This window comes from Lagenorhynchus albirostris, chromosome 8 (assembly GCF_949774975.1).
Source record: "Lagenorhynchus albirostris chromosome 8, mLagAlb1.1, whole genome shotgun sequence".
Lineage (NCBI taxonomy): Eukaryota > Metazoa > Chordata > Mammalia > Artiodactyla > Delphinidae > Lagenorhynchus > Lagenorhynchus albirostris.
Window position 1 is genome coordinate 54,467,480 of NC_083102.1, and position 26,114 is coordinate 54,493,593.

The 26,114-nt window shown below is 38.6% G+C and overlaps 1 protein-coding gene across 1 annotated transcript in view; it reads left to right on the plus strand.

Annotated features, from left to right (window-relative positions):
• CDK14 (cyclin dependent kinase 14) overlaps window positions 1–26,114 on the plus strand; it is a 581,983-nt gene that overhangs the window by 449,183 nt on the left and 106,686 nt on the right. The window contains exons 11-12 of the mRNA XM_060157002.1: window positions 446–509; window positions 18,485–18,533. Coding sequence (XP_060012985.1) covers window positions 446–509; window positions 18,485–18,533 — 113 coding nt within the window. The remainder of the gene's footprint in view (window positions 1–445; window positions 510–18,484; window positions 18,534–26,114) is intronic.

Here is a 26,114-nt window from a genome sequence, read left to right on the forward strand (position 1 = left end):
TGAAACATTCTGATGCCCAGACAGAGGATGTGGGGGAAGAAATGACAGAATTCTTAGAACTGTTAAATGATGACACGTCTGATACTAGAGTGAAGGATAAAAGCTCATGAAAGAATCATGAGGGACACATACATACTTTATTCAGTTCCACGAAGATGACAGCTCATTCTTTGAGTCGTAAGCCTGCTTACTAAGTTTGGAGTTGATAAAATGCAGCAGATTTAACTTGTCTTACCGCATTCAGCTGCATTTGTTAAAACACAGACATTCAACTTGGGTGGCTCTTTAGCTGGGTTTGTTTTACTGAAATAAAATCCCTGGCACACGATAATGGGAAAAAAAATCCAGAGTTTCATCATATGCAGTGTACTGTTTTCTGCACTGGAGAATCTTGAGTGCTTTGGAAATAATAAGTCTGTTTCCACAATTTCCTGCTCTCCACTAGGTTCTTGGAACGCCAAATGAGGACACGTGGCCTGGAGTTCATTCTTTACCACATTTTAAGCCAGGTATGTTTCACTAATTACAAATGACTAAGTGCTTCTGCTATGAAAAGGGTGAATATATAAATATTCCCCCTCGAGCTAATATATTACCTGGGAAAATTCTGGTTACTTTTGCCATTGTGTATTCAACCTCTTATTGGAGTTGTCCTTTGGTTTTCACAGTTTATTTGTTGGCAAAGATAGACTGAATGACAACCCTCGTGAGAGTTTTCCACCCTATGTTCTTCGTTTGATTTGACTGGCTAATCTTGAAGTAACCTTTCATTTCATCATCAGTTAGACTAGCATCCATGTCTATAAAGACAAACTTTAAATCAAGCTACTGTAATCCATCTGTGTGACTTCTAGTAATAATACTAGGGAAAGTATTACATTGTAAAAAGGAAAAATCATATTTTTATTTATTTTTTAAAACTCTAGTAATACATGATCAATTAATTTGTTTAAACATATAAAATGTTCTGTATGTTCAACATTCCATCTTTTTTAATGTTAAATATTTAAACCCCTAAACCAGAAAATCTGAGGGAAAACGCAGAACTTTTATATAAAATAAGTTGTCACTTTTTTCTTACCAGTAGGTGGCAGTCAAGAAACTTTCAGTTTTAATAATTATGCTTAATGGAAGAAGAATCTCAAAATGGGCTATTTAATTTTTATAGGAGGGATGAAAGGTTTGGAATTTAATAAAAATTAGTGGAATGAATTATTGTAAAATAATCTTTTTGTTTTTTCTTGTTTACAAAACATGGATTATAAAATGCAGACCTACCATTAAATTACTGAAACGGATTTTATGGAAGATCTAATAGTCCATTATTTTATGAGGGAAAAGAGCTATGAATAATTACTGTTACAGGATCCAAGTATATTCTTTTTCTCTCCTTCCTCTCTTTTGGGGGACCATCAGGAATAAGTTATCAATCCCAAAGAATGACTGAGTTTAGAAACTATTGTTACTCTTAATATTTTTCTTCTGAAAGTACACCATGTGCTGAGAATTCTTTTATTTTCTTTGGCTGCCCCAAGGACCCTTTGCACTTTTACTGAAAATTCTAAATAACTTCTGTGTTATGAAAGACTATAGATACTTAATTTAAGATGGATTTTTTTTCTTTTTCTTTTTTTTTAACTAAACAAGAAGCATCCTCTAAGTGCTCTCACTAATGGATTTTAAGTGAGAACACAGCTCTTTATAAACGTTCCAGGTGTGGGTTCATAAAGAAGCCTAACTTCTTCATGTTAATATCTAAAATCTTAAGTCCTAGGGAAATAAAGCAGAGGAGAATATGAAAAGGGTGTAAATGAATAAAGTTGATGCAGAAAGGAACAATTAAGATAGTCATTTGGCCCACCAAGTTTCTAGAGGAGAAAGCATGGAGTATTTGGTTTATTTTGGTGTGAATAGAATTTATCTTAATAAGCAACACACAAAAGCATTTTTTAAATGTGTCTGGAAAGTACTATGATGTAATGCAAATTGAACTAACAGATTGGGAACTTCATGAGATCAGAGGCTGTGACTAGTATGTATTTTGGTTCAATGAATGTCTGCTGCTCTGAATTTTATTGAATGTTTAAAACACATTATTTATGTGACTCTTCTGGTAGGCATATATAAATTAGGGTATGTGTATATATATATATATATATATATATAAGTTATTAATATTATGTACAAGTGCAACCACAGACACATAATATATAAAAGGTAATGGGGGTCCAAAAGAATAACGTGTTTAGATGAATGTAAGGCATGGGTGCTGACTAGCAAAAAAGATACTCCAGGCAGTGCTTGGTGCTTGTGGATGAGAGTAGATGTGGTAAATGCTTCCTGAGTTGCCCTGAGAGGAGTCAAGGAGAGACAAGATAATAGACTGAGGCAAAGGGAGCAAATCTACGAGCCTTTTCATGCAGCACTTAAGCAGACCCATCAGGGGAGTGCTGGGGAAGAAGATACACGTTCCCAGAGGAGAAAATATTAGTGCCAGGGTCCACCTGTCCCACCCCACTTTCCACCTCCTTATTCTACCCCCAAAGAGTGCCTTAGAAAGTCTGAGGGAAAAGAAGAAAGTCTGAGCCATGAGGACATACTTTTTTTGCTTTGCTTGATAGACTTCATTTTTTAAGAGCAGTTTTAGGTTCATAGCAAAACTGAGCAGAAGGTGCAGAGATTTCCCATACATCCCCTGCCCTGACACATGTGCAGCCTCCCCCCCTTATCAACATCCGCCACCAGAGTGGTACATTCGTTACAGTTTGATGAACTTAAGCTGACACATCATTATCACCCAAAGTCCATAGTTTACATTAGGATTCGTTCTTGGTGTTGCACAGTCTATGGTCTGTACAAAGTATAATGACATTTATCCACCATTACAGTATCACACAGAGTAGCATCACTGCCCTAAAAATCCTCTGTGTTCTGCCTGTTTATCCCTCCCTCTTCTCTAAGCCCTGGCAACCACTAATCTTTTTACTGTCTCCATAGTTTTGCCTTTTCCAGAATGTCATATAATTGGAATCATCTGAAAGGATGTTGCCTTTTCAGATTGACTTCCTTCATTTACTAATATGCATTTAAGGTTCCTCCAGGTCTTTTCATGGCTTGATAGCTCATTTCTTTTTACCACTGAATAATATTCCATTGTCTGGATGCGCCACTGTTTATGTATCCATTCACGTACTGAAGGACATCTTGATTGTTCCAGGTTTGGGCATTTATGGATAAAAATGCTCTAAACATCACTGGCAGTGGATTTCAACTCTTTTGGGTAAATACCAAGGAGTGTGATTGATAGATGGGAAAAATTATACTTTGTCCAATTTTTGAGTAGATAATAAATTTAAGCAATTCAAAGTATCAAACCATATAAAAAAGGAGCACAGTACTAAGCCTCCCCACCCTGTCTGCCACCTGCCTACTTCCCCAGAACGATTGCCCCAACCACAGGCCCCCACTTATTAGTTTCTGTTATGTTTCTTTCCTTTATGTAAATGTAATAAATTATGAATATATATTTTCATAGTTCCATATTAAAAACAATTTTGGGTCTTGCTTTTCTCATTAATGCATCCTGTAGGTCCTCTCATGTCACTGTATAGAGGAGGCCAGTGTGGCTTCCCTCTTTTCCTGCAGCCACATTGTTTCACATTGTATGGATTTAACCTGTCCCTACTTATGGACATTTGGGTTGTTTCCAGTGTTTTTGCCATTATAAATATTATAACCCGTATACACACACATAAATAGGCGCATCACATCTGTACAAGTATATCTGAAGGATAAAGTACCAGAAGTAGGGTTGAAGAATTAATAAGTATACAGTGACCCTTGAACAGCACGGGTTGAGCTGTATGGATCCATCATACGTGGACTTTTTTCATTAATACCCGCTACAGTACTCCATGGCGGTTGATTGAATCAGGGATGTGGAACCACAGATACCAAGTACAGACTATAAATTATAGGCAGATTTTCGACTGCAGAAGAGTCAACGCCCCTACCTCCTGTGTTGTTCAGGGGTCAACTGTATACAATTATACTTTTGAACACTTCTGTCAAATTGTTGTCCAAAAGGATGGTACCAGTTGGCTCTGTTACCAGCAATACATGAGAACGCTTCTTCTCCACTCCACGCTTCTTCTCCACTCCAAACTTTTCAATTTTGCCTGTTAGGTGACAAAAAAAATCTTAATATAATTTAAATTTACATGCTTCTTTTATGACGAGGCTGAGCATCTTTTCATATGTTTCAGGATCACTTGTATTTCCTTTTCTGTGAGCAACTAATATCTTTTGCCAATTTACAGTAGAGTTACGTGTCATTTGTCATATTCTTACTAATTTCTAGGGGTTCTTTATATATTAGAGAAAGTATCATTTTTCTATAAACAAGTTTTGCTTCTCTGGAATTTTAAAAATTGACTCTAATTTTTAAGGAATTTTGAAAGTAATCCTCACTCTCATATCTTACTAGTCTTGTTTAACTTGTTTTGCCTCAAGAGAAAAAAATTCTGTGTTGGCTTAGAACAATTGTTAAGATTTTAAAAGAACAACTAGATAACAACTGGGATTGATTCTTTAGAATTTAGCCTGTATGTGTCCTCTTCTGCACTTATATTTATGCTAACACAAAATTCCTTAACTTCAGCTTATTCCCATAGCAACCAGGCAGCTGGGACAGGCCACAGCTGCATAAAATAAATAAATATATGTGTAACACACACATGCGCACGTACACACACACGTGTGTGTTACATATAATAAGAAATCTAACCTTGGGAGCTGCCACTTCCCCATCATTGACTTCTATTTAAATTTCTCTCAAAAGAAGTGGGAAATGGGTCTGTGTCTTCTTTGAACCTGATTGCCTTCTCACTTCTTTTTCCTCACCCTCAGTTTCTGTGGTTTATGGTCTCAAAATTAGGGGTCTCTCCCTCTCTCCCTCTCCCCCTCTCTAGTCCCTCTCTGTCCTTCCTTCCCCCTCTTTCCCCCTTCTCCCCACCTCTCATACTAGAGTGTCTCCTTCTATCTCTATCCTCAGGATGCTTGCTGTGGGCCAGCCTCGGAGGTGAAAGGTGACACCGTGGTATTCTTAGCACTTCAGTAATTCTGTCACCTTCGATGAGATTCATCACAGGCCAAACCCCATTCTCTATCAGAAAGTAAGAGTCTACTGCAAAATTACTACATTTTCCCTTTCACTTGTTTCATGACTCACTACTGGGATGCTTTTGCGTAATGCCCTCTGCTCCATTTCCTTCTGGGATGGGAAGAGCCTTCCCTGTGTGACTCCCAGGACCACTTTGCCCTGCCTGCTTTGCCCTCGGCTACTTTATGTCAACAGAGGCCACATGGCTCATACACCTCTGGTGAAGTGGTGCTTGGAATTCTTTGTTATAAGACAGACTTAGCTTTAATATTTTTTAAAAACACATCTTGGGTATGTATTGGAGGGGTTGTTTGGGATTTGTAGAATTGTGGTAGCCCCAGATCAGGGCAGAATATAGGTAGGCATTTGAGGTTCTCCAGACTAGTAGAATCAGGGTGAGGGACTGAGAATTCTGAGAAGATTTTGCAGTTTCCTACTGTCAAGGAAAACGGTTGGGCTGCTTGAGCTGGGAGTAAGAGCGGTGTTTCGGTTGTGCGGTAACTATTTAAGCAAATTGAACATTAGAGCCGGAAGAAGTTCCAGGGGGCATATAGCCCTGCTCAGTCCTTTGTAAGGCTAGGAACCTGAGGTCAGAGATGTTAAAGGACTTCCCCAAAGTCAGTGTCAGAGATGAAAGTAGATCCCAGGAGGTCTCCCTGGGTTTCACTTCAGTGCCCTTTTTTTGCAGCATGAATCATGGATGACCATGCTACTGCATCTGTATTACAATTTCTCGTTGACCTTCTTCTAATGAACAGTTTACTGACAATTAGTCTATCAAGAAAGTAGCAAAAAAGTAGGAAGGATCTGAGCTCTGTACTTAGTAAAACATGGACCCATAAACATCACTTTGTATGAAATACTTTGGCCCCAAAATAACATGTGGAGTCCATGTATGAAACTTTTTTCATCTCTTAAGTGCTTCCAACAAAAGGGGCATTCAACAACTATTTAATGACCAGTTGTTATTCAGGAGTTCAGAAAAGGAAGGCACTGTAAAATTCAGGGAGAGAAAAATGTTGCTAGACAGGAAGCAATTAAAAGTAATGAAATTTAGACTGAAATAATTCTATTTTTCCCAAATCAAGCAAGGGAACAGAGTATTTCTAAAGTGATTATATTATTCTGAAGAGAAAGTTATCTAATCCAAAAAGCAGTTTGATTAAGGAAAGTTTGTTAAAGTCAGAATTTCTAGCAACAAATTTGCCGTTGGAGGCAAATTGCAAAAAGGGAGTATTTTAAACATTCTGTGCCCCAAACTAAGCTCACAGACACACTGATCTTGAAGGCAACATATAAATATGGACGTAGTTGTACTCAGACTCTGTAATGAGGTAAAAAACTTCTCCTCAATTCCAGCTATTCACAGGCCTAACTGAGGCCCCCAAACTAAGTAGATTCAGACTTCTTAATTCCAGAGGGAAGATGTAAATTTTTTCAGAATACCATGATGGGACTTCCCTGGTGGCACAGTGGTTAAGAATCCACCTGACAATGCAGGGGACATGGGCTCGAGCCCTGGTCCAGGAAGATCTCACATGCTGCGGAGCAACTAAGCCCATGCGCCACAACTACTGAGCCTGCGCTCTAGGGCCCGTGAGCCACAACTGCTGAACCCACGAGCCACAACTACTGAACCCATGTGCCACAACTGCTGAAGCCCACGTGCCCTAGAGCCCATGCTCCACAACAAGAGAAGCCACCACAATGAGAAGCCCACACACCACAACTAAGAGTAGCCCCCGCTTGCCGCAGCTAGAGAAAGTCCACGCACAGCAACAAAGACCCAACGCAGCCAAAAGAATTAAAAAAAAAATTTTTTTAATTAAAAAGAAACAGAATACCATGATGATAACACCTTACGTTTTATGTTGTATTTTATTATTTACAAAGCATTTCAACATATTATCTCAGTTGGTATTTAGAATAACTCCTGAGTTATTATAATGTTATTGTCCTAATACTGTTATCCCAATTTATGGACAAGGAAACTGGGAGACTGAGGCTTGGAGAGATTGTGTGGCTTGTCCAAGGCCACATCTGCAGTATGTAGCGGAGCCCAAACGCAAACCCAGGCCTGCAGTCCCTGGCCTGCCATTCTTACGGATGCCTGCCAGTCTCTTTGAGAGAGCTTCCCCGTCTGCAAACATAGGAGTATGATGAGGGAGAATTGTCAGCCTCTTCTCAGCCCTGCCTGGTGGCATCTTGGAAAAGATCTCTATATATCTTCTTGTAGGTACCAGAACCCACCCTCCACCTGCTAAATATGGGTATCTTCTTTAAAACTTGTGCTTCCAATAAATTGTCCACTCCAAACACCGTCTGTGGGTGTTTAGTTTTAAATGTACAGTCCTTGGTACATTTTATGGGAATTGCCCAGTTCCATGATTTGCACACCAGAGGAGATCTGAACCTGTAGCCTTTGTTCACACTCTGGACTTCCCCTAGTCTGTTAGAAGGTGATAGAAAAACTGCAGAAGCAGTAGAAATTGTTTGGTGGGATATTCAGTGCAGGGCGGTTGAGAGGAGGGTGGTTTCGTGCCATGATGTTGCCCTGCACAGACCACGCCTGCTGTCAGGAGACACCTGTGGACATGCAGGGCCATCTTCCTTCCTCTTCCAGAAGCATCCCGTCTGCTCCCTCCAGCTCATGGAACTCCTATGGACGTTAAATGAGATAATCCATTTTTACGTCCTCTTCATTACATTTTACATACTTATACTTTACCTATTTTTAAGAAGATTTGAGCTGGCTGTGTAATTGGTATAAAAGTGCTTTTAAACTGTTAGGGGCATGTAACATACAAAGTAATATTTTGTACCATTTATACTGTGTCCTCTGCCCGGTGTTTTCTTTCCCACTTTATGCTTTACCTCAAGAATCTTTTTATATGTCTTTTTTTTTTTTTGAGCGATTGATAGCAAATGTAATGGTCATGGGTAACATCTGAATGTACAAGGGTAAAACTATGTGATGGTTATAAAAATCGACTTGAAAAATTAATCTGCAAATATATGGCCCTTATCTCAGATTTTATTGCTAAAAACCTTATGGGTCTGCCTGTCCCAAGGCTCAGGACATTTAGAGCTCTCTCCCTCAAGCATCAACCACCACCTTCTTCAACTCTGCCGTTCTTCATCCTACCAGTAAATACCACTCTGGTCACATAGTGAAAAAGCCAGTTAATTAGTAAATTTATAAAATAAGTGAACTTTATAGAGCAGAGGAAGTTAAAACAACGTTAAGTGTGACAAGAAGGTCAGGCTGTCTTGACTTTCATACTTTCTGATTGTGGCAATCATGCTGGGGGTCACTGCTGGCTGAGAGCAGGGGAGAAAATGCTGGAGTTGAGTGGCCACGTTTCAAGCAGCAGGAACCATGCGCCAGATACTCTCATGAGCTCAGATTCTTAATAAGTACTCGCTAGGTGGCAGGCAGCATTGTAGATGCTGAAGACACAGTCGTGAACAAAGCAGATAAAGCCGTTGCTTATGGGGCTTCCGTGCTAGAGGGGAGACAAATAGTAGACAAATTACAAATCAGTGTGGCTGGAGAAGCTGGCCACGGACAGAGCAGCAGGGGTGGGTCACTGAACGTCAAGGTGAAGAGCTAGGATTTTATTTGAAGTGCGAAAGGAATCAATGGAGGGTTTTTGAGCGGGGGAGGAAATTGATGTTTTGTTTGCAAAGGGACCTACTGTCTACAAAAAGTCACAGACCTATTTCAGAGATGGTAAGGGGCTTCATCTCAAGTGTGAACTCCTCTTGATTGGTAGTTTCTGCCCACAGCTCTGGGCTGAGAATGGTCTGTAATAGCAAGTCCTGGCTCAGGGGAAATTATTCTCACACCAGTTAACAGTGATGCCATGGACATGGGGCATAGGTTTTTCCCAACAGGTCCATAACCGACCAAGGATTTGATATGCAAAAAGTCATACATATAGCCAACGCTATAAAATAAAAATTTTAAATGGCCAAAAATCATGATAATTACTGAAAAATGTAAAATAATAATTCAGCTCTTCCCCAGTGGGCAGACCTATGGGGGGAGATATCTTTATAAATTGTAGAAATTCATTTCAGTGCAAAGCAGGGACTATCTGTACTGACTTTCTCTGTATCTGCTTGAAGAATTTCCCATTTATTTTCACTAGAGGGCATCACAAATGATGGAGACTAACAGTGTCCAGAAAATGCCAGAGAAAATGTAGTGAGATTAAATTTTCAAAGAGAAATGAAGTTCTTCTGATTGCAGCTTTATTGAAAACAAAAGCAAAAACAAAAAAATCCTTAGGTATACTGGTTTCATTACTTCTACTCTTGCAATTTTGAAAAATTCAGTTTGGGAGTTATCCACACCTCATCGCGCCAAAGTTGATATAGAATGCCAGTCACCAAACAAACACTTCTTCAGTAATTATGCTCCCTCCCACCCCAAGAGGATTAAAATCCTTGTATAGTGTCCAATTTGTGTGATTTGGTTACAATCATATCTAAGAAAAGAATTAGAGTTTCAACCTATGAGTGGAAATCAGCATAAATGAAGATACAGATCATTTTCAAGGTACTGAAAGAACTGTTACCAAAGAGCTTGGGTAACCCAGCTTTTTGGTAACAAGTGATAAACCGGGAATAGAGTCCTGATTCAGCCTCTGCCACTAGCCTGGATCATGGGCTCGTCAACTCAACCTTTCTAACCTTAGCTTAGTCATTTGTAGAATGAAGTGGTCAGACTACCTGATTGCTCACATTTCCCCTAGAAGGTGCTGAGTGCTGTCTTCCTGATCTCTTTCTCCCTGTGGAGAGTTTGGATGGAGGGATGGGTCGGGATGCATGGAGAGTGAGACACAAAATCATTCTTCTCCTTTCTTTTCTGGGAGCCGTAAAGATTCAGTCTCATTTGTGAATAGTACACTTTAGACTGTGATAAATACCTAACTGATTAAACTTTACTTCTCTAAAGAAAAACATCTTACCAAAAGAGAAGTGTTCCATGACTTTTAGGTTGAGAAAGGTGTGGTTGGTTTGAAGACCTCAGCTGGGAATATGCGCTCACAAACCCATTTGTATGTCTGTTGGAAAAACCAAATGCCATAGGAAGTAAGAACGTTTAACGTACAGAGTAGACGTTTGTTTCTAGAAGTTGCTCAGAGATTGCTCATTTTAAAACACACACCGTTGGTAATCGAAGGATGATTTGCTGCAGCCAGGGCAGGGCAGGATGCTGCAGTCTCCTATTTTCAGGACTGAAGATGACTACTCAGCATTTTAAGGAAACCCCTCTGGGTGACAGCAACAGGTCAGTGAGATTCTGTTACATGTTAGCATGTCACGTCAGAGCCTCTCGCTGGTAACGCTGGAGCTGTGTGAAATCACAGCCGTTATATATATGAGGGACAGCAAGAGTTTTAAAGCTGTGAATTACAGTTGTGCAGACATACATCTTATTTCTAAAATGCCTGTTTGGATCCCTATGCTTTTTTGGAATTGACATATCTAAAATCCCCATATTTTGGAACAAGTCTAGCCCTCTCTGTTTGGGATAAACTGTCGTCTACTGTGCATGAATTCTGCTTTACTCTGGTCTGAGAACCATAGATGGTTTAAATCCACCTTTTCTATGTCTTGGTCAGAATATCAGCTGAAATGTTGACTGCTGGCTTGGTTTTCCTTATAACCATAAGAAAGTCACATTTGCATAAAAATTCTTGTGAATACTTGTAAATAGATTTTCTTCCATTGCTGGCCCCTTAGTATTGGATCCCATGATTCATTGTAGGCTACAGATGACCTTGTACGTTTTGTGCACTGCTGGGTCCACAGTGCCTGGCAAACAGGCACACAAGAAATATTTGTAGAATGAGTGAGAGAATGAATGAATACTCATGTCTTCTAACCTTAAAAGATTGAAGGCTATTATCTGTTACATAAACAAGTAACTAAAGTGATTGTTGGAAGCATCACCAGAGTGATTCGTGACTGTGTTTATTGTTCATCCTCATAAAGGACCGGACTCTTTTCCCTCCACTGAAGCAATCCTGAGAAAGGCTTCAGGTTCAACACCTCCACCAGATGATAGTCTGGTCACAGCTCTTGACTTAAGTCATTACTACTTTCTTACAAACTCAGGAGAAAAGAGTAAATGCATTTGTTAAAATGCAAAATAATCCTAAAGAATTTAAATAGTGAGTAGTTGAATATATAGTTTAGAGGTGTTCATTATAAAATAATCAAACATTTACTGTGGCATTTTGGACATTACTCTTTCTTTTAATTTATTTTTTGGCTGTGTTGGGTCTTCGTTGCTGTGCGTGGGCTTTCTCTAGTTGTGGCAAGCCGGGGCTACTCTTCGCTGCAGTGCACGCGCTTCTCACTGTGGTGGCTTTTCTTGTTGCAAAGCACAAGAGAAGCTCTAGGCGCATGGGCTTCAGTAGCTGAGGCACTTAGGCTCAGTAGTTGTGGCTCACGGGCTTAGTTGCTCCACGGCATGTGGGATCTTCCCAGACCAGGGCTGGAACCCATGTCCCTGCATTGGCAGGCGGGTTCTTAACCACTGCACCACCAGGGAAGTCCCTGGACATTACTCATTTTTGTATTGACTTATAGTTATTCCATGATATTATTTAAAAATCAGATGCTATTAAATCCATTTGTAAAAGGTGTACTAAAGTTTGAGACTTTTAAAAAAATTTTTATTAGAGTATAGTTGCTTTACAAGTTTGAGACTTTTAAAGATCTTGTCTCTGTTGCCACCCCTCCTTTCCATGCACCCCTCCCCCCTAAAAAAAGAAAGAAAAGTGTTCTTACAAATCCTGCTTTAGCCTTTCAAGTCCTTTGAACATATTGGGTTAGGCAAAAAGTTCGTTTGTTTTTTTCCGTAAGATGTTACAGAAAAACCCGAACAAACTTCTTGGCCAATCCAGTACTTGGGGGTTTTAATTGATTGCTTGATTTGACTACTTACTCATATGTTTCCTTGTTATTGACGTTAAAAACACAGCAGTATCTTATAAGATCCAAAAAACATTGGTGAGAAGGGGATAAGGGTATTAAAAATTAAAGTTACTTTCCTAGAGTATACAGTACATATATATAAGCAAATGAGTAAATTCCAATTTAGGTTTTATCTGTTTTCACACTGCCTCAAGCCATTTCAGGTTTAGCTCTTTTAAGCTAGGAAACTTTAGAATATATAGCATTGTTCTCCAGTGTTTTCCTGTGGAATCTCAACGAATTGCTGTGTATAAGCATGGCAGTTCGAGCAAAACCCTTCCAGCCTCTGTCCCCGGCCCCACCATGTTACAGAGTTAGTGATTTCTTCTTCTCTACCAGCTCTCCTCCCTGGCCGCCCACTGTGTGCGACCATCCTCTGCAGTGTCCCTGCAATAAGAGGAGAAGGGGAAAATCAGCCTGCAGGTTTAAATTAATTGCACTTCTGTTATGCTGTGAGTTAGTCTATGCTTTAAATCACGGCATTCTAAACTTCTAGTTTAAACATAATTGGAAAGAGAAAGCTGAAATTAAAATAGTGACAAAATAAACCTAACTGGAGGAGAACAGTATAAAACACTCCTAATCAAATACTCGAATAATCTGTTAAAATTATTCATAAGCAGTTGACTATTTTATTAAATACACCTGTTACTGTTTTGGGGCACTAATTTAAGCACCTTTTTGTTTCCAAAACTTACCTAGTGAAATTAGGTTGCTTACATTCTAATGGAACATTGCTTTTACTCATGATGGAAATCGTTTTAAAAATAGAATTTAAAAAATCTAATTATAAACGTTACGCATGCTCATTGCAGAAAATGTTAGAAATGGCTCCATTTGAAATTGTGTACTTGGACAGTTAAGATCTGAAAGATGTTGTATACAAGAGATCAGGTCCTGTGTGTTACTGGAGCCAGCTTCAGATATTTGAGTTTATCCTGTCTTCATTTGGAAAAGAAAACAGATGGGGTTAGTGGCTCTGCCTCTGTGCTTCCAGGGGACTGCGTCCATATCCACATTGTAGCATTTTCACCCCGTGTTGGTAATTCTGTAGTTACATTTCTGGGCCACTGAACTGTAACCGGGACGTCCTCATTTTTGTGTGCCCATCGCCCAGTGCAGTGCCTGGCATACAAGCAGGTGCCCAGGTGACATCTGCTAAAAGAATTAAGAGTTTATGTGAGTAGTGACAGAAGGTAAAGGTAGGAAGACTTTGTTCTTCCTTATTTTTTCTATTTTCATATGGCATGTTTCTCTATCAATTTTGGCTCTTTTATGCGTAGCTAAAACTGACATATTGTATTTCTGAAAAAAAAATTTCTATTAGCATATCCTGTCAAGCTCTAAATAGAGGCAATTCTTAGAACTCATATTTATGTGCAGTCATTAATTGCTAAGAATAATAATTTACTTGTAAATCCAAGATTGTATTAATTTTATCTGTAATGGAATTCTTGTTCTTCCCTGAAATCATAGCAAATTATTAAAATTGCTTTGTGGGGAGTACAAAGTTAAGGAGATCAAATTTGTTTTACAAGGACATTTGATGTAATTATTTTTAAAATATATCTTGCTTTTTATACCAGACTTTTAGATAAAAATAATTTCTTAAACCTCTATAAAAAACTATTCTTCCCATTTCTCCTTTCTTTGTCAGTTAATTCTCAAACCTAGAATATGCCTTTACATTTCTGTTCTACACCAACTGACTGAATTATGTTGGGTCTTATATAATGCAATCTAGTAGAGAATAAATTCAAATGTTAGGCATTCTTTTGAAACAAATAAATACGTAATTGTTGGTGAGCACTTTTGCCTGTAGCTGTAGAACAATGGATATTTGTAATCAGGCCTGCTCTTCAGCTAATGTACACTATTTCCCCTGGTAGTATACTCTCCAAACAGAAGCCAGAGTGATCCTTAAAAAAAAAAAATTCTAAATTATATCTTAAAGGCCACAAAGTCTGTGTGAGCCGGTCTTCTGCCCATCTCTCCTGGGCTGTCTGTCTGCTCCAGACACCCCATCCTCCAGGCTCACTCTAGCCCTGCACATGCCCTACTGGAATGAGAGCTCCCTATAGGCAGGAAGGTCTTCTGTTTGGTTCTTTCTCTGTATCTTCAGCTCCAAGAGGTGTACCTGGCTCACAGTAGTTGCTCAGTAAATAGTTGAATGAATGAATCATTGCAGAGATTTCTTTTGAATAAACTTTGTAATTAGAGATAGGAACCTGAGTGTGTTCTTAAATTTCTTTTTGTTCTTTTTATCTAATGGTATTCTTATACGTGAAACATACCATAACAAAAGCAATATAAATCACTTTCTTTTCTTTAAAAGCTTATAAATCAAAGCAGACAACACTAACAAAAGGCACCAACTAATACTAAGAAGAATTAAGCCTATTAAGTATTAAATGATTAAGAAGAAATGAGATCAATATGAAAAGGAGATCATTTAATTTTACTGGAGGATGTACACACAAATCCTTTCTAAATGGAAAGACACAACATATTGTTATGTACAAAGATTTTATATCAGCCTTTTCGGATAAATATACATTTTAATGAAACTCCAACCAGATTTCCAGTAGGAACTTTGTTTATTGTGTTGGTTGACTTTTATTTGCAACTCATGTTCCTTCATCACCCAACCTGAAGTGTCCCTCTCACACTAGTCACTCAACATCATACCTCCGTGTTTTATTTTGCTAGAACACTGTCTTGTCCCTCAGCTTTATTGAGTTATAATTGACATAAAGCACTGTGTAAGTCTAAGTTGTACAGCACAGTGATTTTATATGTGTATATATTACAAAATGATTGCCACGATAAGTTTAGTTAACACATCCATTACTTCACATAGTTTCAATTTTTTTTTTTTTTTGAGTGAGAACTTTTAAAATCTACTCTCTTGGCAACTTGCAAATATTCAGTGCAGTATTGTTAACTATAGTCACCATGCTTTACATTACATACCCAGAACTTATTCATCTTATTACTGGCAGTTTGTACCCTTTGACTACTTTCACCTATTGCCCCACCTCCAACCCTATGCCCCACCTCTGGCAACCACTTCTGTTGCCTGTCCTCTGCTTCTATGAGTTTAAGTATTCTTTAGATTCCACCTAGAAGAGAGACCATACAGTATCTGTCTTTCTCTGTCTGGTTTATTTCTCTTAGCATAATGCCCTCAGGGTCCATCCATGTTGTGGCAAAATTTCCTTCCTTTCTGTGGCTGAGTAACATTCTGGTGTGTACATGCTCCACATCTTCTTTATCCATTCATCCATCAGGGGACACTTAGGTTGCTTCCATGTCTTGGCTATTGTAAATAATGCTGCAGTGAACACAGGGGTGCAGAAATCTCTTTAGTTCCCTTCAGATATATACCCAATTGCTGGGTCATGTGGTAATTCTAGTTTTACTTTTTTTGAGAAAACTCCATACTCTTTTCCATAATGGCTGTACCAGTTTAAGTTCCCACCAGCAGCGCCCAAGGGTTCCCTTTTCTCCTCATTCTCACAAGCACTTGTTATCTCATCCCTTCAATAACAGCCATTCTAACAGGTGTGAGATGATATCTTATTGTGGTTTTGATTTGCATTTCCCTGATGATTAGTGAGATCAAGCACCTTTTCATGTACTTGGACATGTGAATATCTTCCTTGGAAAAATGTCTCTTCAGGTCCTTTGCCCATTTTTTAATTGGATTATTTGTTCTCTTGCTAATGAGTTATATGAGTCCCTTCTGTATTTTAGATATTAGCTATTTTTCAGATATGTGGTTTGCAAATATTTTCTCCCATTCTGTACCTTGCCTGTTCATTTTGTTTATTGTTTCTTTTGCTGTGCAGAAGCTTTTTAGATTGATGTAGTTCCACTTATTTATTTTTGCTTTTGTTGCCTGTGTTTTGGGTGTTGTATCCATAAAATCATTATGAAGACGAAAGTCAAAGAGATTTTTCCTGGTTTTCTTCTGTGGTTTCAGGTCTTACGTAAGTCTTTAATCCTCTTCCAGGTTTTGTGAGTGATAGAGGTCCAGTTTCATTCTTTTGCATGTGAGTATCATTATTTTCCCAGCACCGTTTATTAAAGAGTCTATCTTTTCTCCACTGAGTATTTTGGTTCCCTTGTCAAACGTTGACCATATATATGCATGAGTTTATTTCTGGGCTCTCAATTCTGTTCCATTAGTCTATGTGTCTGTTTTTATGCCAGTATCATACTGGCATATATATGTACCATAGTATGTATATTACTATAGCTTTGTGATATAGCTTGAAATCAGGAAGTGTAATACCTCCAACTTCGTTCTTCTTATTATTGCCTTGGCTATTCAGGGTCTTTTGTGGTTCCATATGAATTTTATGATTGCTTTTTTCTGTTTCTGTAAAAAAATAAATGCCATTGGAATCTTGATAGGGATTGAGTTAAATCTATAGATGCCTTTGGGTAGTATGAACATTTTACCAATGTATTAATTCTTCCAGTGATGAGTATGGACTATCTTTCCACTTATTTGTGTCTTCTTCAATTTCTTTCATCAATGTCTTACAGTTTTCAGTGTACAGATCTTTTACCTACTTTGCTGAACTTATTCCTAGGTATTTTATATTTTTTGATGGTATTGTAAATAGGATTATTTCCTTTTCAGATTAATCATTATTAGTATATAGAAATGCAACCGATTTTTGTATATTGAATTTATGTCCTGCAACTTCCCTGAATTTGTTGATTAGGTCTAACAAGTTTTTGGTGGAGTCTTTATTAAGATCTTCTATATATAAAAAAATCATGTCTGCAAACAGCAACAGTTTTACTTTTTCATTTCCAATTAAGATGTGTTTTTTTTTGTTTGTTTGGTTGGTTGGGGTTTGGGTTTTTTTTGTTTATTTCTTGCTTGATTGTTCTGACTAGGACTTCCAATAGTGTGTTGAACAGGAATGGTGAGAGTAGCCACCTTGTCTTTTCCACTAAGAGTTCTGCCTTTCACCATCCAGTATGATGTTAGCTGTGGGCTTGTCATATATGGACTTTATTGTGTTGAGGTATGTTCCATCTATACCCAAAATATTGAGAGTTTATATCATGAATGGATGTTGAATTTTGTCATATGTTTTTTCTGCATCTATTGAGATGATCATGTGATTTTTATCTTTCATTCTGTTAACATAATGTATCACATTTATTGATTTGCATATATTGAACCATCCTTGCATCCCAGGGATGCATAATATAAAAGAGACATTATTTTTTTATTGCTGGTGGGAAAATGAAAAGTAATCTGTCAGCAGCTATTAAAATGTGAAATATGCATACCATTTGCCAGGCAGTTCTATATTGGGGAATCTATTTGACAGAAAAGAAAGCATCAGTATATAGACATAGATGTGCAAGGATTATTTATTGAAAAATTGTTTTTAAGAAAAAAAGGGGCTGGAAACTACCTAAATTTTCATCAGTAGGAGAATGGTCCAATAATTTATGTACTTCTACCCTATGGAATATTAGACAGATTTAAAACAATTGTTACATATTATTTTATTCGAAGGACTATTCACTGTATATTATTAGATGCCTAAAAAATTTCAGAGAATGTTTATTGTACAATGCATTTAAAAATTAAAATAGTATATATATATATTTGTATATATGGATAGATTTGTATTTATAAACATAAATATGTGGAAAGAGACATACAAAGCCATTAACAATTGCTATATCATCAGGAGTGAAAAATGGGGAGCAGGAGAAGAGATTATTAATGTATATTCTATGCCACTTTATTGTCTAACTTGGTAAAACAAACATGTTGTGTTTTCATTTTAAAAATATAAAGATTGTTCAATGGTAAATGTAAGTATACACTATAGGACGTTGGTGGTTTGGCTTTGAGTATGTGTAAATGCCATATAGTATAAGCAAGGAGAACCAGCACTACTGTGTTTGGTCAGAGATGTCTTCATAGAAAAAACAGCAGGTTTCACTGGACCAATGTGGCAATATTCTTCTATAAATCTACCTACAGTTTGCATATTTGGAATTTGCATTTCTTTTTTCAACCCATTTAAAACTTAGTTATTCTAAGAAATAATTACTAGGAAACCAAATTATGAAACAAATCACCCTAGACAAAAGAAAACAATGCTTCATTGTTTAAAATGTTTAGCTCTTCGTGTTTTACTCTTTTGTTTAATCTAAGGTGAAGACATAGCATGTCTAGCATAGCTATGGCTAAATCGAACAGTAGCTTTTTAAAAGTTTTTTTTTAACATACTGGCAATATAGACTTTTGAAACAAAGATTGTTTATCATTTTTCTTTTTCATTTCAGAACGCTTTACCCTGTACAGCTCTAAAAACCTCAGACAAGCATGGAATAAGTAAGTTTTTTTATACAGCTTATACTCGTTCTCTTTTTCTCTCTCTTAATTTTTAAAACTCTCTTGATAAATTTGTCATGACATTCTTTCATTTGTTCACCCAGTTGTCTATTCATCCATTCGTTTAACCATTAAACAGTTATTAAGCCCTAACTGTGTACCAGCCCCCATGTTCCACCTGAGCCAACACTCTGTGAATTTGGGTTCCCAGAGTTGTTAATCCTGAAATTCACTGTGCTCACTCTTCTTCTAACTAGATTCCAAGAAATGTTTTAGCATCAGCAAAATAGCATTTCTTAAGTACAATATATCAACTGACTTTCTAATCTAAATAATGTTGGTGACAACCTTTGAGCGAGATAAAACTGATCTTTCAAATGTTTTTAGTTTACCTATTTTTCCCCTGAGCCTTATTGGGAAGCTAAGCACACGTATCACTTGGAATACATGGACTCTGTTTATTTAATCTCTCATCTGACCTTGTTGAAATAGCTTTATTTATTGGTTTCTAAATTTGATGACATCTGAAGATCTGGGTGTCTCAAGTTATTCAGAGGTCTTCTATAGCAAGCCAAACTGCTAGTAAATCATTGAAAGTTGGGAAGCAGAGTAATTGAGTCACTCTGACTGTATCACATTTCAAGCATTATATTAGAGAAAAGGTAACTAGATCTGCTTTGATTAAGTAAACTATAATTTGTCATAACAAAATTTTGTCTATGGGGAATTTAGTGTTATTGTCTCCCTTTTTACCGTTATGCCATGTTTAATTTTAGATGCCATCAATTATGGAACAAATAAGAAAAACTTTTTTTTTTTTTTTGGCTGTACGTGGTCCTCTCATTGTTGTGGCCTTTCCCGTTGCGGAGCACAGGCTCCGGACACACAGGCTCCGTGGCTGTGGCTCACGGGCATAGCCGCTCTGCGGTATGTGGGATCTTCCTGGACCGGGGCACGAACCCGTGTCCCCTGCATCGGCAGGCGGACTCTCAACCACTGCTCCACCAGGGAAGCCTAAGAAAAACTTTTGATAATAAAAATGCCTTTAATCAATGCTGTCAGTAGGTAACAGCAGATAGCTTACTGTGAGGAACTCATGGAATGAATACATTAAAATCTTCCATGGATTATTTGAAAGATTTGGCAGTTTATTTTGATTAAATTCATACTAAGAAGAACACACCAGTATAATTATTTTTGTCTAACACAAGACTTCGTATTTTCCATTTGAAGGGTCAGTTCTTAATATCTAGAATCTCCCACAGGAAGCATGCCGTCGGCTGGGAGGGAACATTCTCTATGTGTTCCTCACCCTTTTATCCTCCTTCACCCTAACTTCACTGATCAGTGGTAACACATTTTAATTAAGTGTTTTCATATACCAGGTAATATATACATATAACAGTTCCTGTCTTCGTTAAATGATCAAACACATTTCTCACAATTGCTCAAAAAGTTTTGTGCCACTAACCACTTTATGAAACAATTCTTGACAAAGCCATTGAATCTCTAACCCTTTCTCTGAAGTAACAGGAAAATCTGGCAAATCCACGCAGAGTGACGTTTGTGGAGAATAGCCTCCAATTTAGCTAACCCTCTTGTTTCCTTCCTTCAGAGGGACAGGACTAGAATGATGTCCAAATCACCCAGAAAAATAAATGGCAATTTTTATCCACTTAGAGTAGTCTACAAAAGACAGGATGGGGGAGGGGGAGGTCTGTAGACGATGCTGAGTGATAGTTCGTCCACTGTCCCCTTGTGGATGTGACCCCAACAGCATTTACACCTGGCCCACTCCAGCTGTTCATTTTCGCAACTTGTATTCAGCACCTGTCATCTGTATGCCCAGACGAATGGCCTTTCTTGTTCAACCATTGGAAGTGACTGGTGGGATGCCTCTCAGAGAAGATGCTTTTGTCCATTTACATTACTCTATATCAGGAGAAACTAGGTTATCTCATGTCTTTCAAAAAAAAAAGACAACTGAAGTAGTATTCAAGCTTTGCGTTGCTTTGCTTCATTCTGACCGCCTAAGACCTGATGCTTTCCTTTCTGTGAGAGGTACTGTTCGTGTCACAACAGAAGTAGTTAACTTCATTGACAAAAATCAGGCTGTGTGATCCTCTGGTGTTGCTGCTTTAGAAATTTTAAAAGCTGTGTGCATTGTGCTCCATCTCTGAATTTTCTTAAAGGATGCTAGGTTCAGTAAATACGCTTTTACTTTTGAGGGCAGATAGTTCATCAGAATATGATTTTTCACAAAATAAGAACACGGTTTCTCTTTAAGATATCACTTCAGAGATATTTATTATTTGCATTTTCCGTGAACATAGGATTTATATTTTTTTCTACCAAAAACAAGGTAAAATACTGAAGGAAATATTACATTTTAATATCTTTCTTTTAATTTCTACCATCACATATGCTTTTTAAAAACCCGAGAATTAATTCAAAGTCATTTAAGAGAGTCCCACCCTTCGATTTCTTTAAAAATATTAAATATTTTAAAGAAAATATTAAATGCTGAGCCTGAAGTAAGGTTTTAAAATTATAAACATGACTTGTTTAGAACCATGCTATTTTCAAGTCCCCATAAGTCTTATTCTTTTGTTGCCTTAAGGATTTATTTCAGAAAAAGCTAAGTAATAAAATCATCACTAAAAATATTATAAAAATATGACTTTCTAGTATCTGTTTTGTACTGAACCCTTAAAGCGAAGCTATAGCCTCCAGCCAGTTCTAACCCAATGCAATTTAGGGAGAAGTGAGAATTCAGACATTAATTATATTATTGATTCTTCCTACAGACCGACTTGTGACCTTGTAACCATCATTGACATTTCAACAACTCTCACTTCAGAGTGGGGTCTAGATTCGGAAGAATTGCATTTAAAGACTATTAAGCAAGTGCTAGCTTTCTTCCTACTGCTAGCTAATCTGTTTGTCAACAGCACAATTACGAAACCAAAGTGATCGGTAAATTCTCTTGTACAGCAGTAATAGGTTCAAAATAAAGGGAACTAATTTGCAAGGACTAATTTGAATTCAATTTAGATAGGTTAATATAAGATGGGCAGGTTAATATACACATGTAAATTGCTGTTCAAAATTAAGTAACAATGTTAAAAATATGTATTAACACAGCTGTTGAAGCTAGTGGATAGATGAACCTGCCTAAGAGAGTAAAATTTTTTTTTTAATAACTTTATTTATTTATTTTTGGCTGCTTTGGGTCTTCGTTGCTGCGCGCGGGCTTTCTCTAGTTGTGACGATCGGGGGCTACTCTTCATTGCGGTGCGCGGGCTTCTCATTGCGGTGGCTTCTCTTGTTGCGGAGCATGGGCTCTAGGCGCTTGGGCTTCAGTAGTTGTGGCTCGCGGGCTCTAGAGCGCAGGCTCAGTAGTCGTGGTGCATGGGCTTAGTCGCTCCACGGCATGTGGCATCTTCCCCGACCAGGGCTCGAACCCGTGTCCCCTGCATTGGCAGGCTGATTCTTAACCACTGTGCCGCCAGGGAAGCCCGAGAGTAAAATTTCTTGCGAAATGAATCCTCAAGTCTCTTTGAACAGCTGTAACAAGTGACCCAGTTTATTTCGGGACCAAGTCTGCCCTAAGTAACACCCATGCAATTCCCTGCTGACTTCATTTATACCAGTAACCATGGGGCATAATTTTATCCTTTGAAGGATGTTTTAGTATTCTGGGGAAGCAAAGCAGTGATAGGAGAAAAATATCAGAAGATCCAGCAGATATCTAAACTCGAAAGGATAATACAAAGAAGTCTTAATTATAGGATTGAGAATAATAAATACATATTCAAAAAGAAAAGAAGGTCCTTTTATTTCCTCTTACTGGAAGTGCATGATCCATGTGGGTTCTCTCCTGCTTGAAGAGGATTTTAGACTAAAGGGAGACAAATCTTAATTTTATAAATATGTGTTCTTTCTGATGGCCTTCAAAACATTCCATTTTATTTCCTTGGAGTTATAAAGACTCTCCCTATTTTTCTTCCTGATCTCTCTATTTATAGTTGTCTGACATTGGCATGCATGTGCAATCAACCAAGTATTTCAGCCAGTTAAAAGATCTTTCATTATTTTGGCTGGAGAAGAAGCCTTAGTGTATGCTCTCCAGCAAAGTTAAGGGTAGGATTCCAGGAATGCATTTGCTTGTTTTGGAACTTTTTAGCAGCTGAACAATTTTGGAGGTTTGAAAGTAGCAAAAAGAGAACTAAGGATAAACCACCAAGTCACAGAAGACAGATTTGGAAAACACAGGTCATAGCTGATAAAGCAAAGCACATCCGTAGACTTTGAACAGGTGTAGGCCAGCTTGTCCTGCCCCCTCCACCCAGTGCTCTAGTTCTGCTTATAAGCCCTCTGGTTAGCAAGTCCAACTGGATTGCTCCTAAGAATTAAAAACAGACGATACTTTAAGATGTGCAGTAAATTCAGAGACATTATAATGAGGCTACCCTTATGGAAATGCAAAAAGAGAGAAGACGTTTGCCTGCATGTATTGGAAGGTACCAGCAGGGTCACAAACCTTAATTTAGGAGCTTTAGAAGTGTTTTCCAGCTTGGCGTACTTGAGCTTTCCTTGAATGTTTTATCTAATTCGATGATTAACTTCCAAAACATATTTTAAAGATGACTTGGGCTTCCCTGGTGGCACAGTGGTTGAGAATCTGCCTGCCAATGCAGGGAACATGGGTTCAAGCCCTGGTCTGGAAAGATCCCACATGCCGTGCAGTGACTAAGCCCGCGAGCCACAACTACTGAGCCCATGTGCCACAACTACTGAAGCTGTGCGCCTAGAGCCCGTGTTCCCCAACAAGAGAAACCACCGCAATGAGAAGCCCGCGCACCGCAAAGAAGAGTAGCGCCCGCTCGCCGCAACTAGAGAAAACCGGTGTGCAGCAACGAAGACCCAACACAGCCAAAAATAAAAACAAATAAATTAATTTTTTAAAAAGATGACTTGCTAGAAAGTCATGCTACATGTGCATAAAGCATAATGTATTTAAAATAATATTTAGAGAAATAACATAAATTTCACTATACTAATATTGGTGGTTCTCTATTGTATTTTTCTTGTCATGTCTGATTGCATTCCATTAAGATTTAAATAGGTGCCTTCTCAAGAAAGAAAAGCCCTGTTTCCTACTCTGCCTTATTGTTCTAGGTTGATCAAAAATTTTGTAAAGTAATAATATATTGCAAAGTAAGTTCAAGCTTTCAGTTTCTCTACAGTTGCTTAGAAATGTTAGAGGAAGGTAAGTACAGTTACTGACGCTAGGAGGAGCCGTTGAGTTGAGCCAGATCTTTAAATCCTCTTTCTCCAGTTTCACGTTTTTTTCATTGTTGATCATTTTTGTTATAATTCTGTTTACTTCAAAGTAACAGTTTCAATTTATTTAGTGCCTGAAGATTTCTTCTCACCATATTTTCAAAGAAATTATTCTTTACATCATCCATGTACTTTTTTAGGGGTGGATTTATGAGGGTGACAAGCTCTAAAGCAGACAGTAAAGCAGACATTTTGGAATGCCTTTCTTTTCACTCAGAGGATGAGCTGGAGCTGCAGTTGTCGACTGCCCAGCTCTGGGGACTTGAGTTCAGCATTGGGAGGCTACGTGGGGTGTAGCTCCTTACCACACCCCTGAAAGTATAGTTTTCAACACTTGGACAATCAGATCCAAGCCAGTCTCTTGTCCTGACCTTGGACACCCACACAGGGTATTGTTTGGAAGCCCCTAAGTCTCACCTGCCTGCTTAAAAGTCGCAGTTCAGAGTAATTTCTTGGGTCATTCAGTTTCACAAGAATGAATCATTAGTTCAGTCACTGAAAGCATTGGGTAGGTGTGATGTTTATCTGATCTATTAAACCCCTTGCCACTGAACAGAGAGCAATTCTAGAAAATTGAAGAGTGGATTCTTGAAGGGGAAAAAGAGGAGGTCCTCAAACAGGAGATGCTTTCCAGGCTTTGGTGGGAGTCAAAGAAGACAGCATAAAGGTCTGTCCAGAGACACAGGTTGGACGCAGATGCCAGGAGGACAAAGAGAAAGCTGTCCAAGAGAGAGATGGACAATCTGCCAGAGCTCTAACCCTGATCACTAACAGTAGCAACAGCATAAATGTGATAACACGCGAGACGTACCTAGTCAAAGGCCTGACGTATACTTGTTAATCCATAGTCCTGGCTTGACAGGGGTGTAGTAAACCATTGGATGTCCTTCTGCTCTGTAGGATTCACATATGTTGTCACATCTTCATATCTTTATACCAATCTTGGGAGGTAGTCAGGGCAGATATTATTGTCTCCATTTTAGAGCTTGAAATAAGAAACCTGCTGAGGTCGAATGATTAGTGCTATTGAGAATTACAACGTGGAGAGCATGCCCCAGAGTGAATCTTGTGAAAGAAATATCATTTAAAAAACCCTGATCTTCAAGTGGGCTTATCATTACCTGACTTTATTTTGTTCTCACTGTGACTTTGGGTCGGGAGATCTCTTCTGGGACCTGACGTCATTCATTGCTGGGCTAGAGTACAAACCTGATTTCCTCTCTCCTGGGGAACAGTGTTTGCAGCAGGCTGGCCACCCACACCATCAACTAGGGCCTGTCCTAGGTAATTGCTGGGTAATGTGCCATTGGGATAGAGGCAGGTTTGTGACAAGCTAAGTACTGGAGATGACAGGCCTGCCAGCCACCCACACAGACCCTGATAGTGGGATCTGTTGCCCATTCCACACAGTTCCCACTGCCCCAGGAAATTATGCTCTGTCGTTTTGTGTCATTGCCAGATTTCTTGTCCATGTTTTTCTTTTCGTAGCAAAGAATTCGCTGACATTAATAACCCCTGGTGATGGCCAAGGGCAGGCCCCATGCTGTTTGCTATCTTTCAGGCATGAGTTTTTTGTTCCCCTTCTGATAGGCAGAAACTATCCATCTTCTCGCTTACTAATTGGCAGTATGTGCCAGGCTTGGGAGTTGGCAACAGCCATTGTTTTTCATCCTTTCAGATTATGTGTTGGACTCCTCATCCAAAAGTACACACTTCTGGTGCAGCTAAAACCTTCCTTCTGCTATCCAGCTCATTAAGGGATAAAACCCAACCATGTTTCTGAAGCGGCACAGAGTTTCCAGGAGCAGCTGGGCTGCTCGTTTCCCTGAAAGAAGGACGATAGAATTAGGTTTTCTCAGACTGTTCCCCAGAACAGATGCTAGACATGTGAACTGAGGAAGTTCTCTTCTTCTCCACAATATAAAATGGTACATTTGTATTCTGTGGCTGCCATAACAAATTGCCACAATTTATCATCTCCTATTGGGCAGGAGCCTACATGGGCTTAGCTGGTTTCTTTGATCTGGGTCTGACAAGGCCAAAATCAAGGTATTGGTAGCCTGGGCCCTGTCTGGAGGCTCTTGGGGGAATCTGCTGACAGGCTTATTCAGATAGTTTGCAGAATTCAGTTCCTTATGGCTGTCGGGCTGAGGTCCTGTTTCCTTTCTGGTTGTCGGCTGAGAGCCTCCCCTAGCTCCTGAAGGCCACGTGTATTCCATATCACCCTGCCACCTC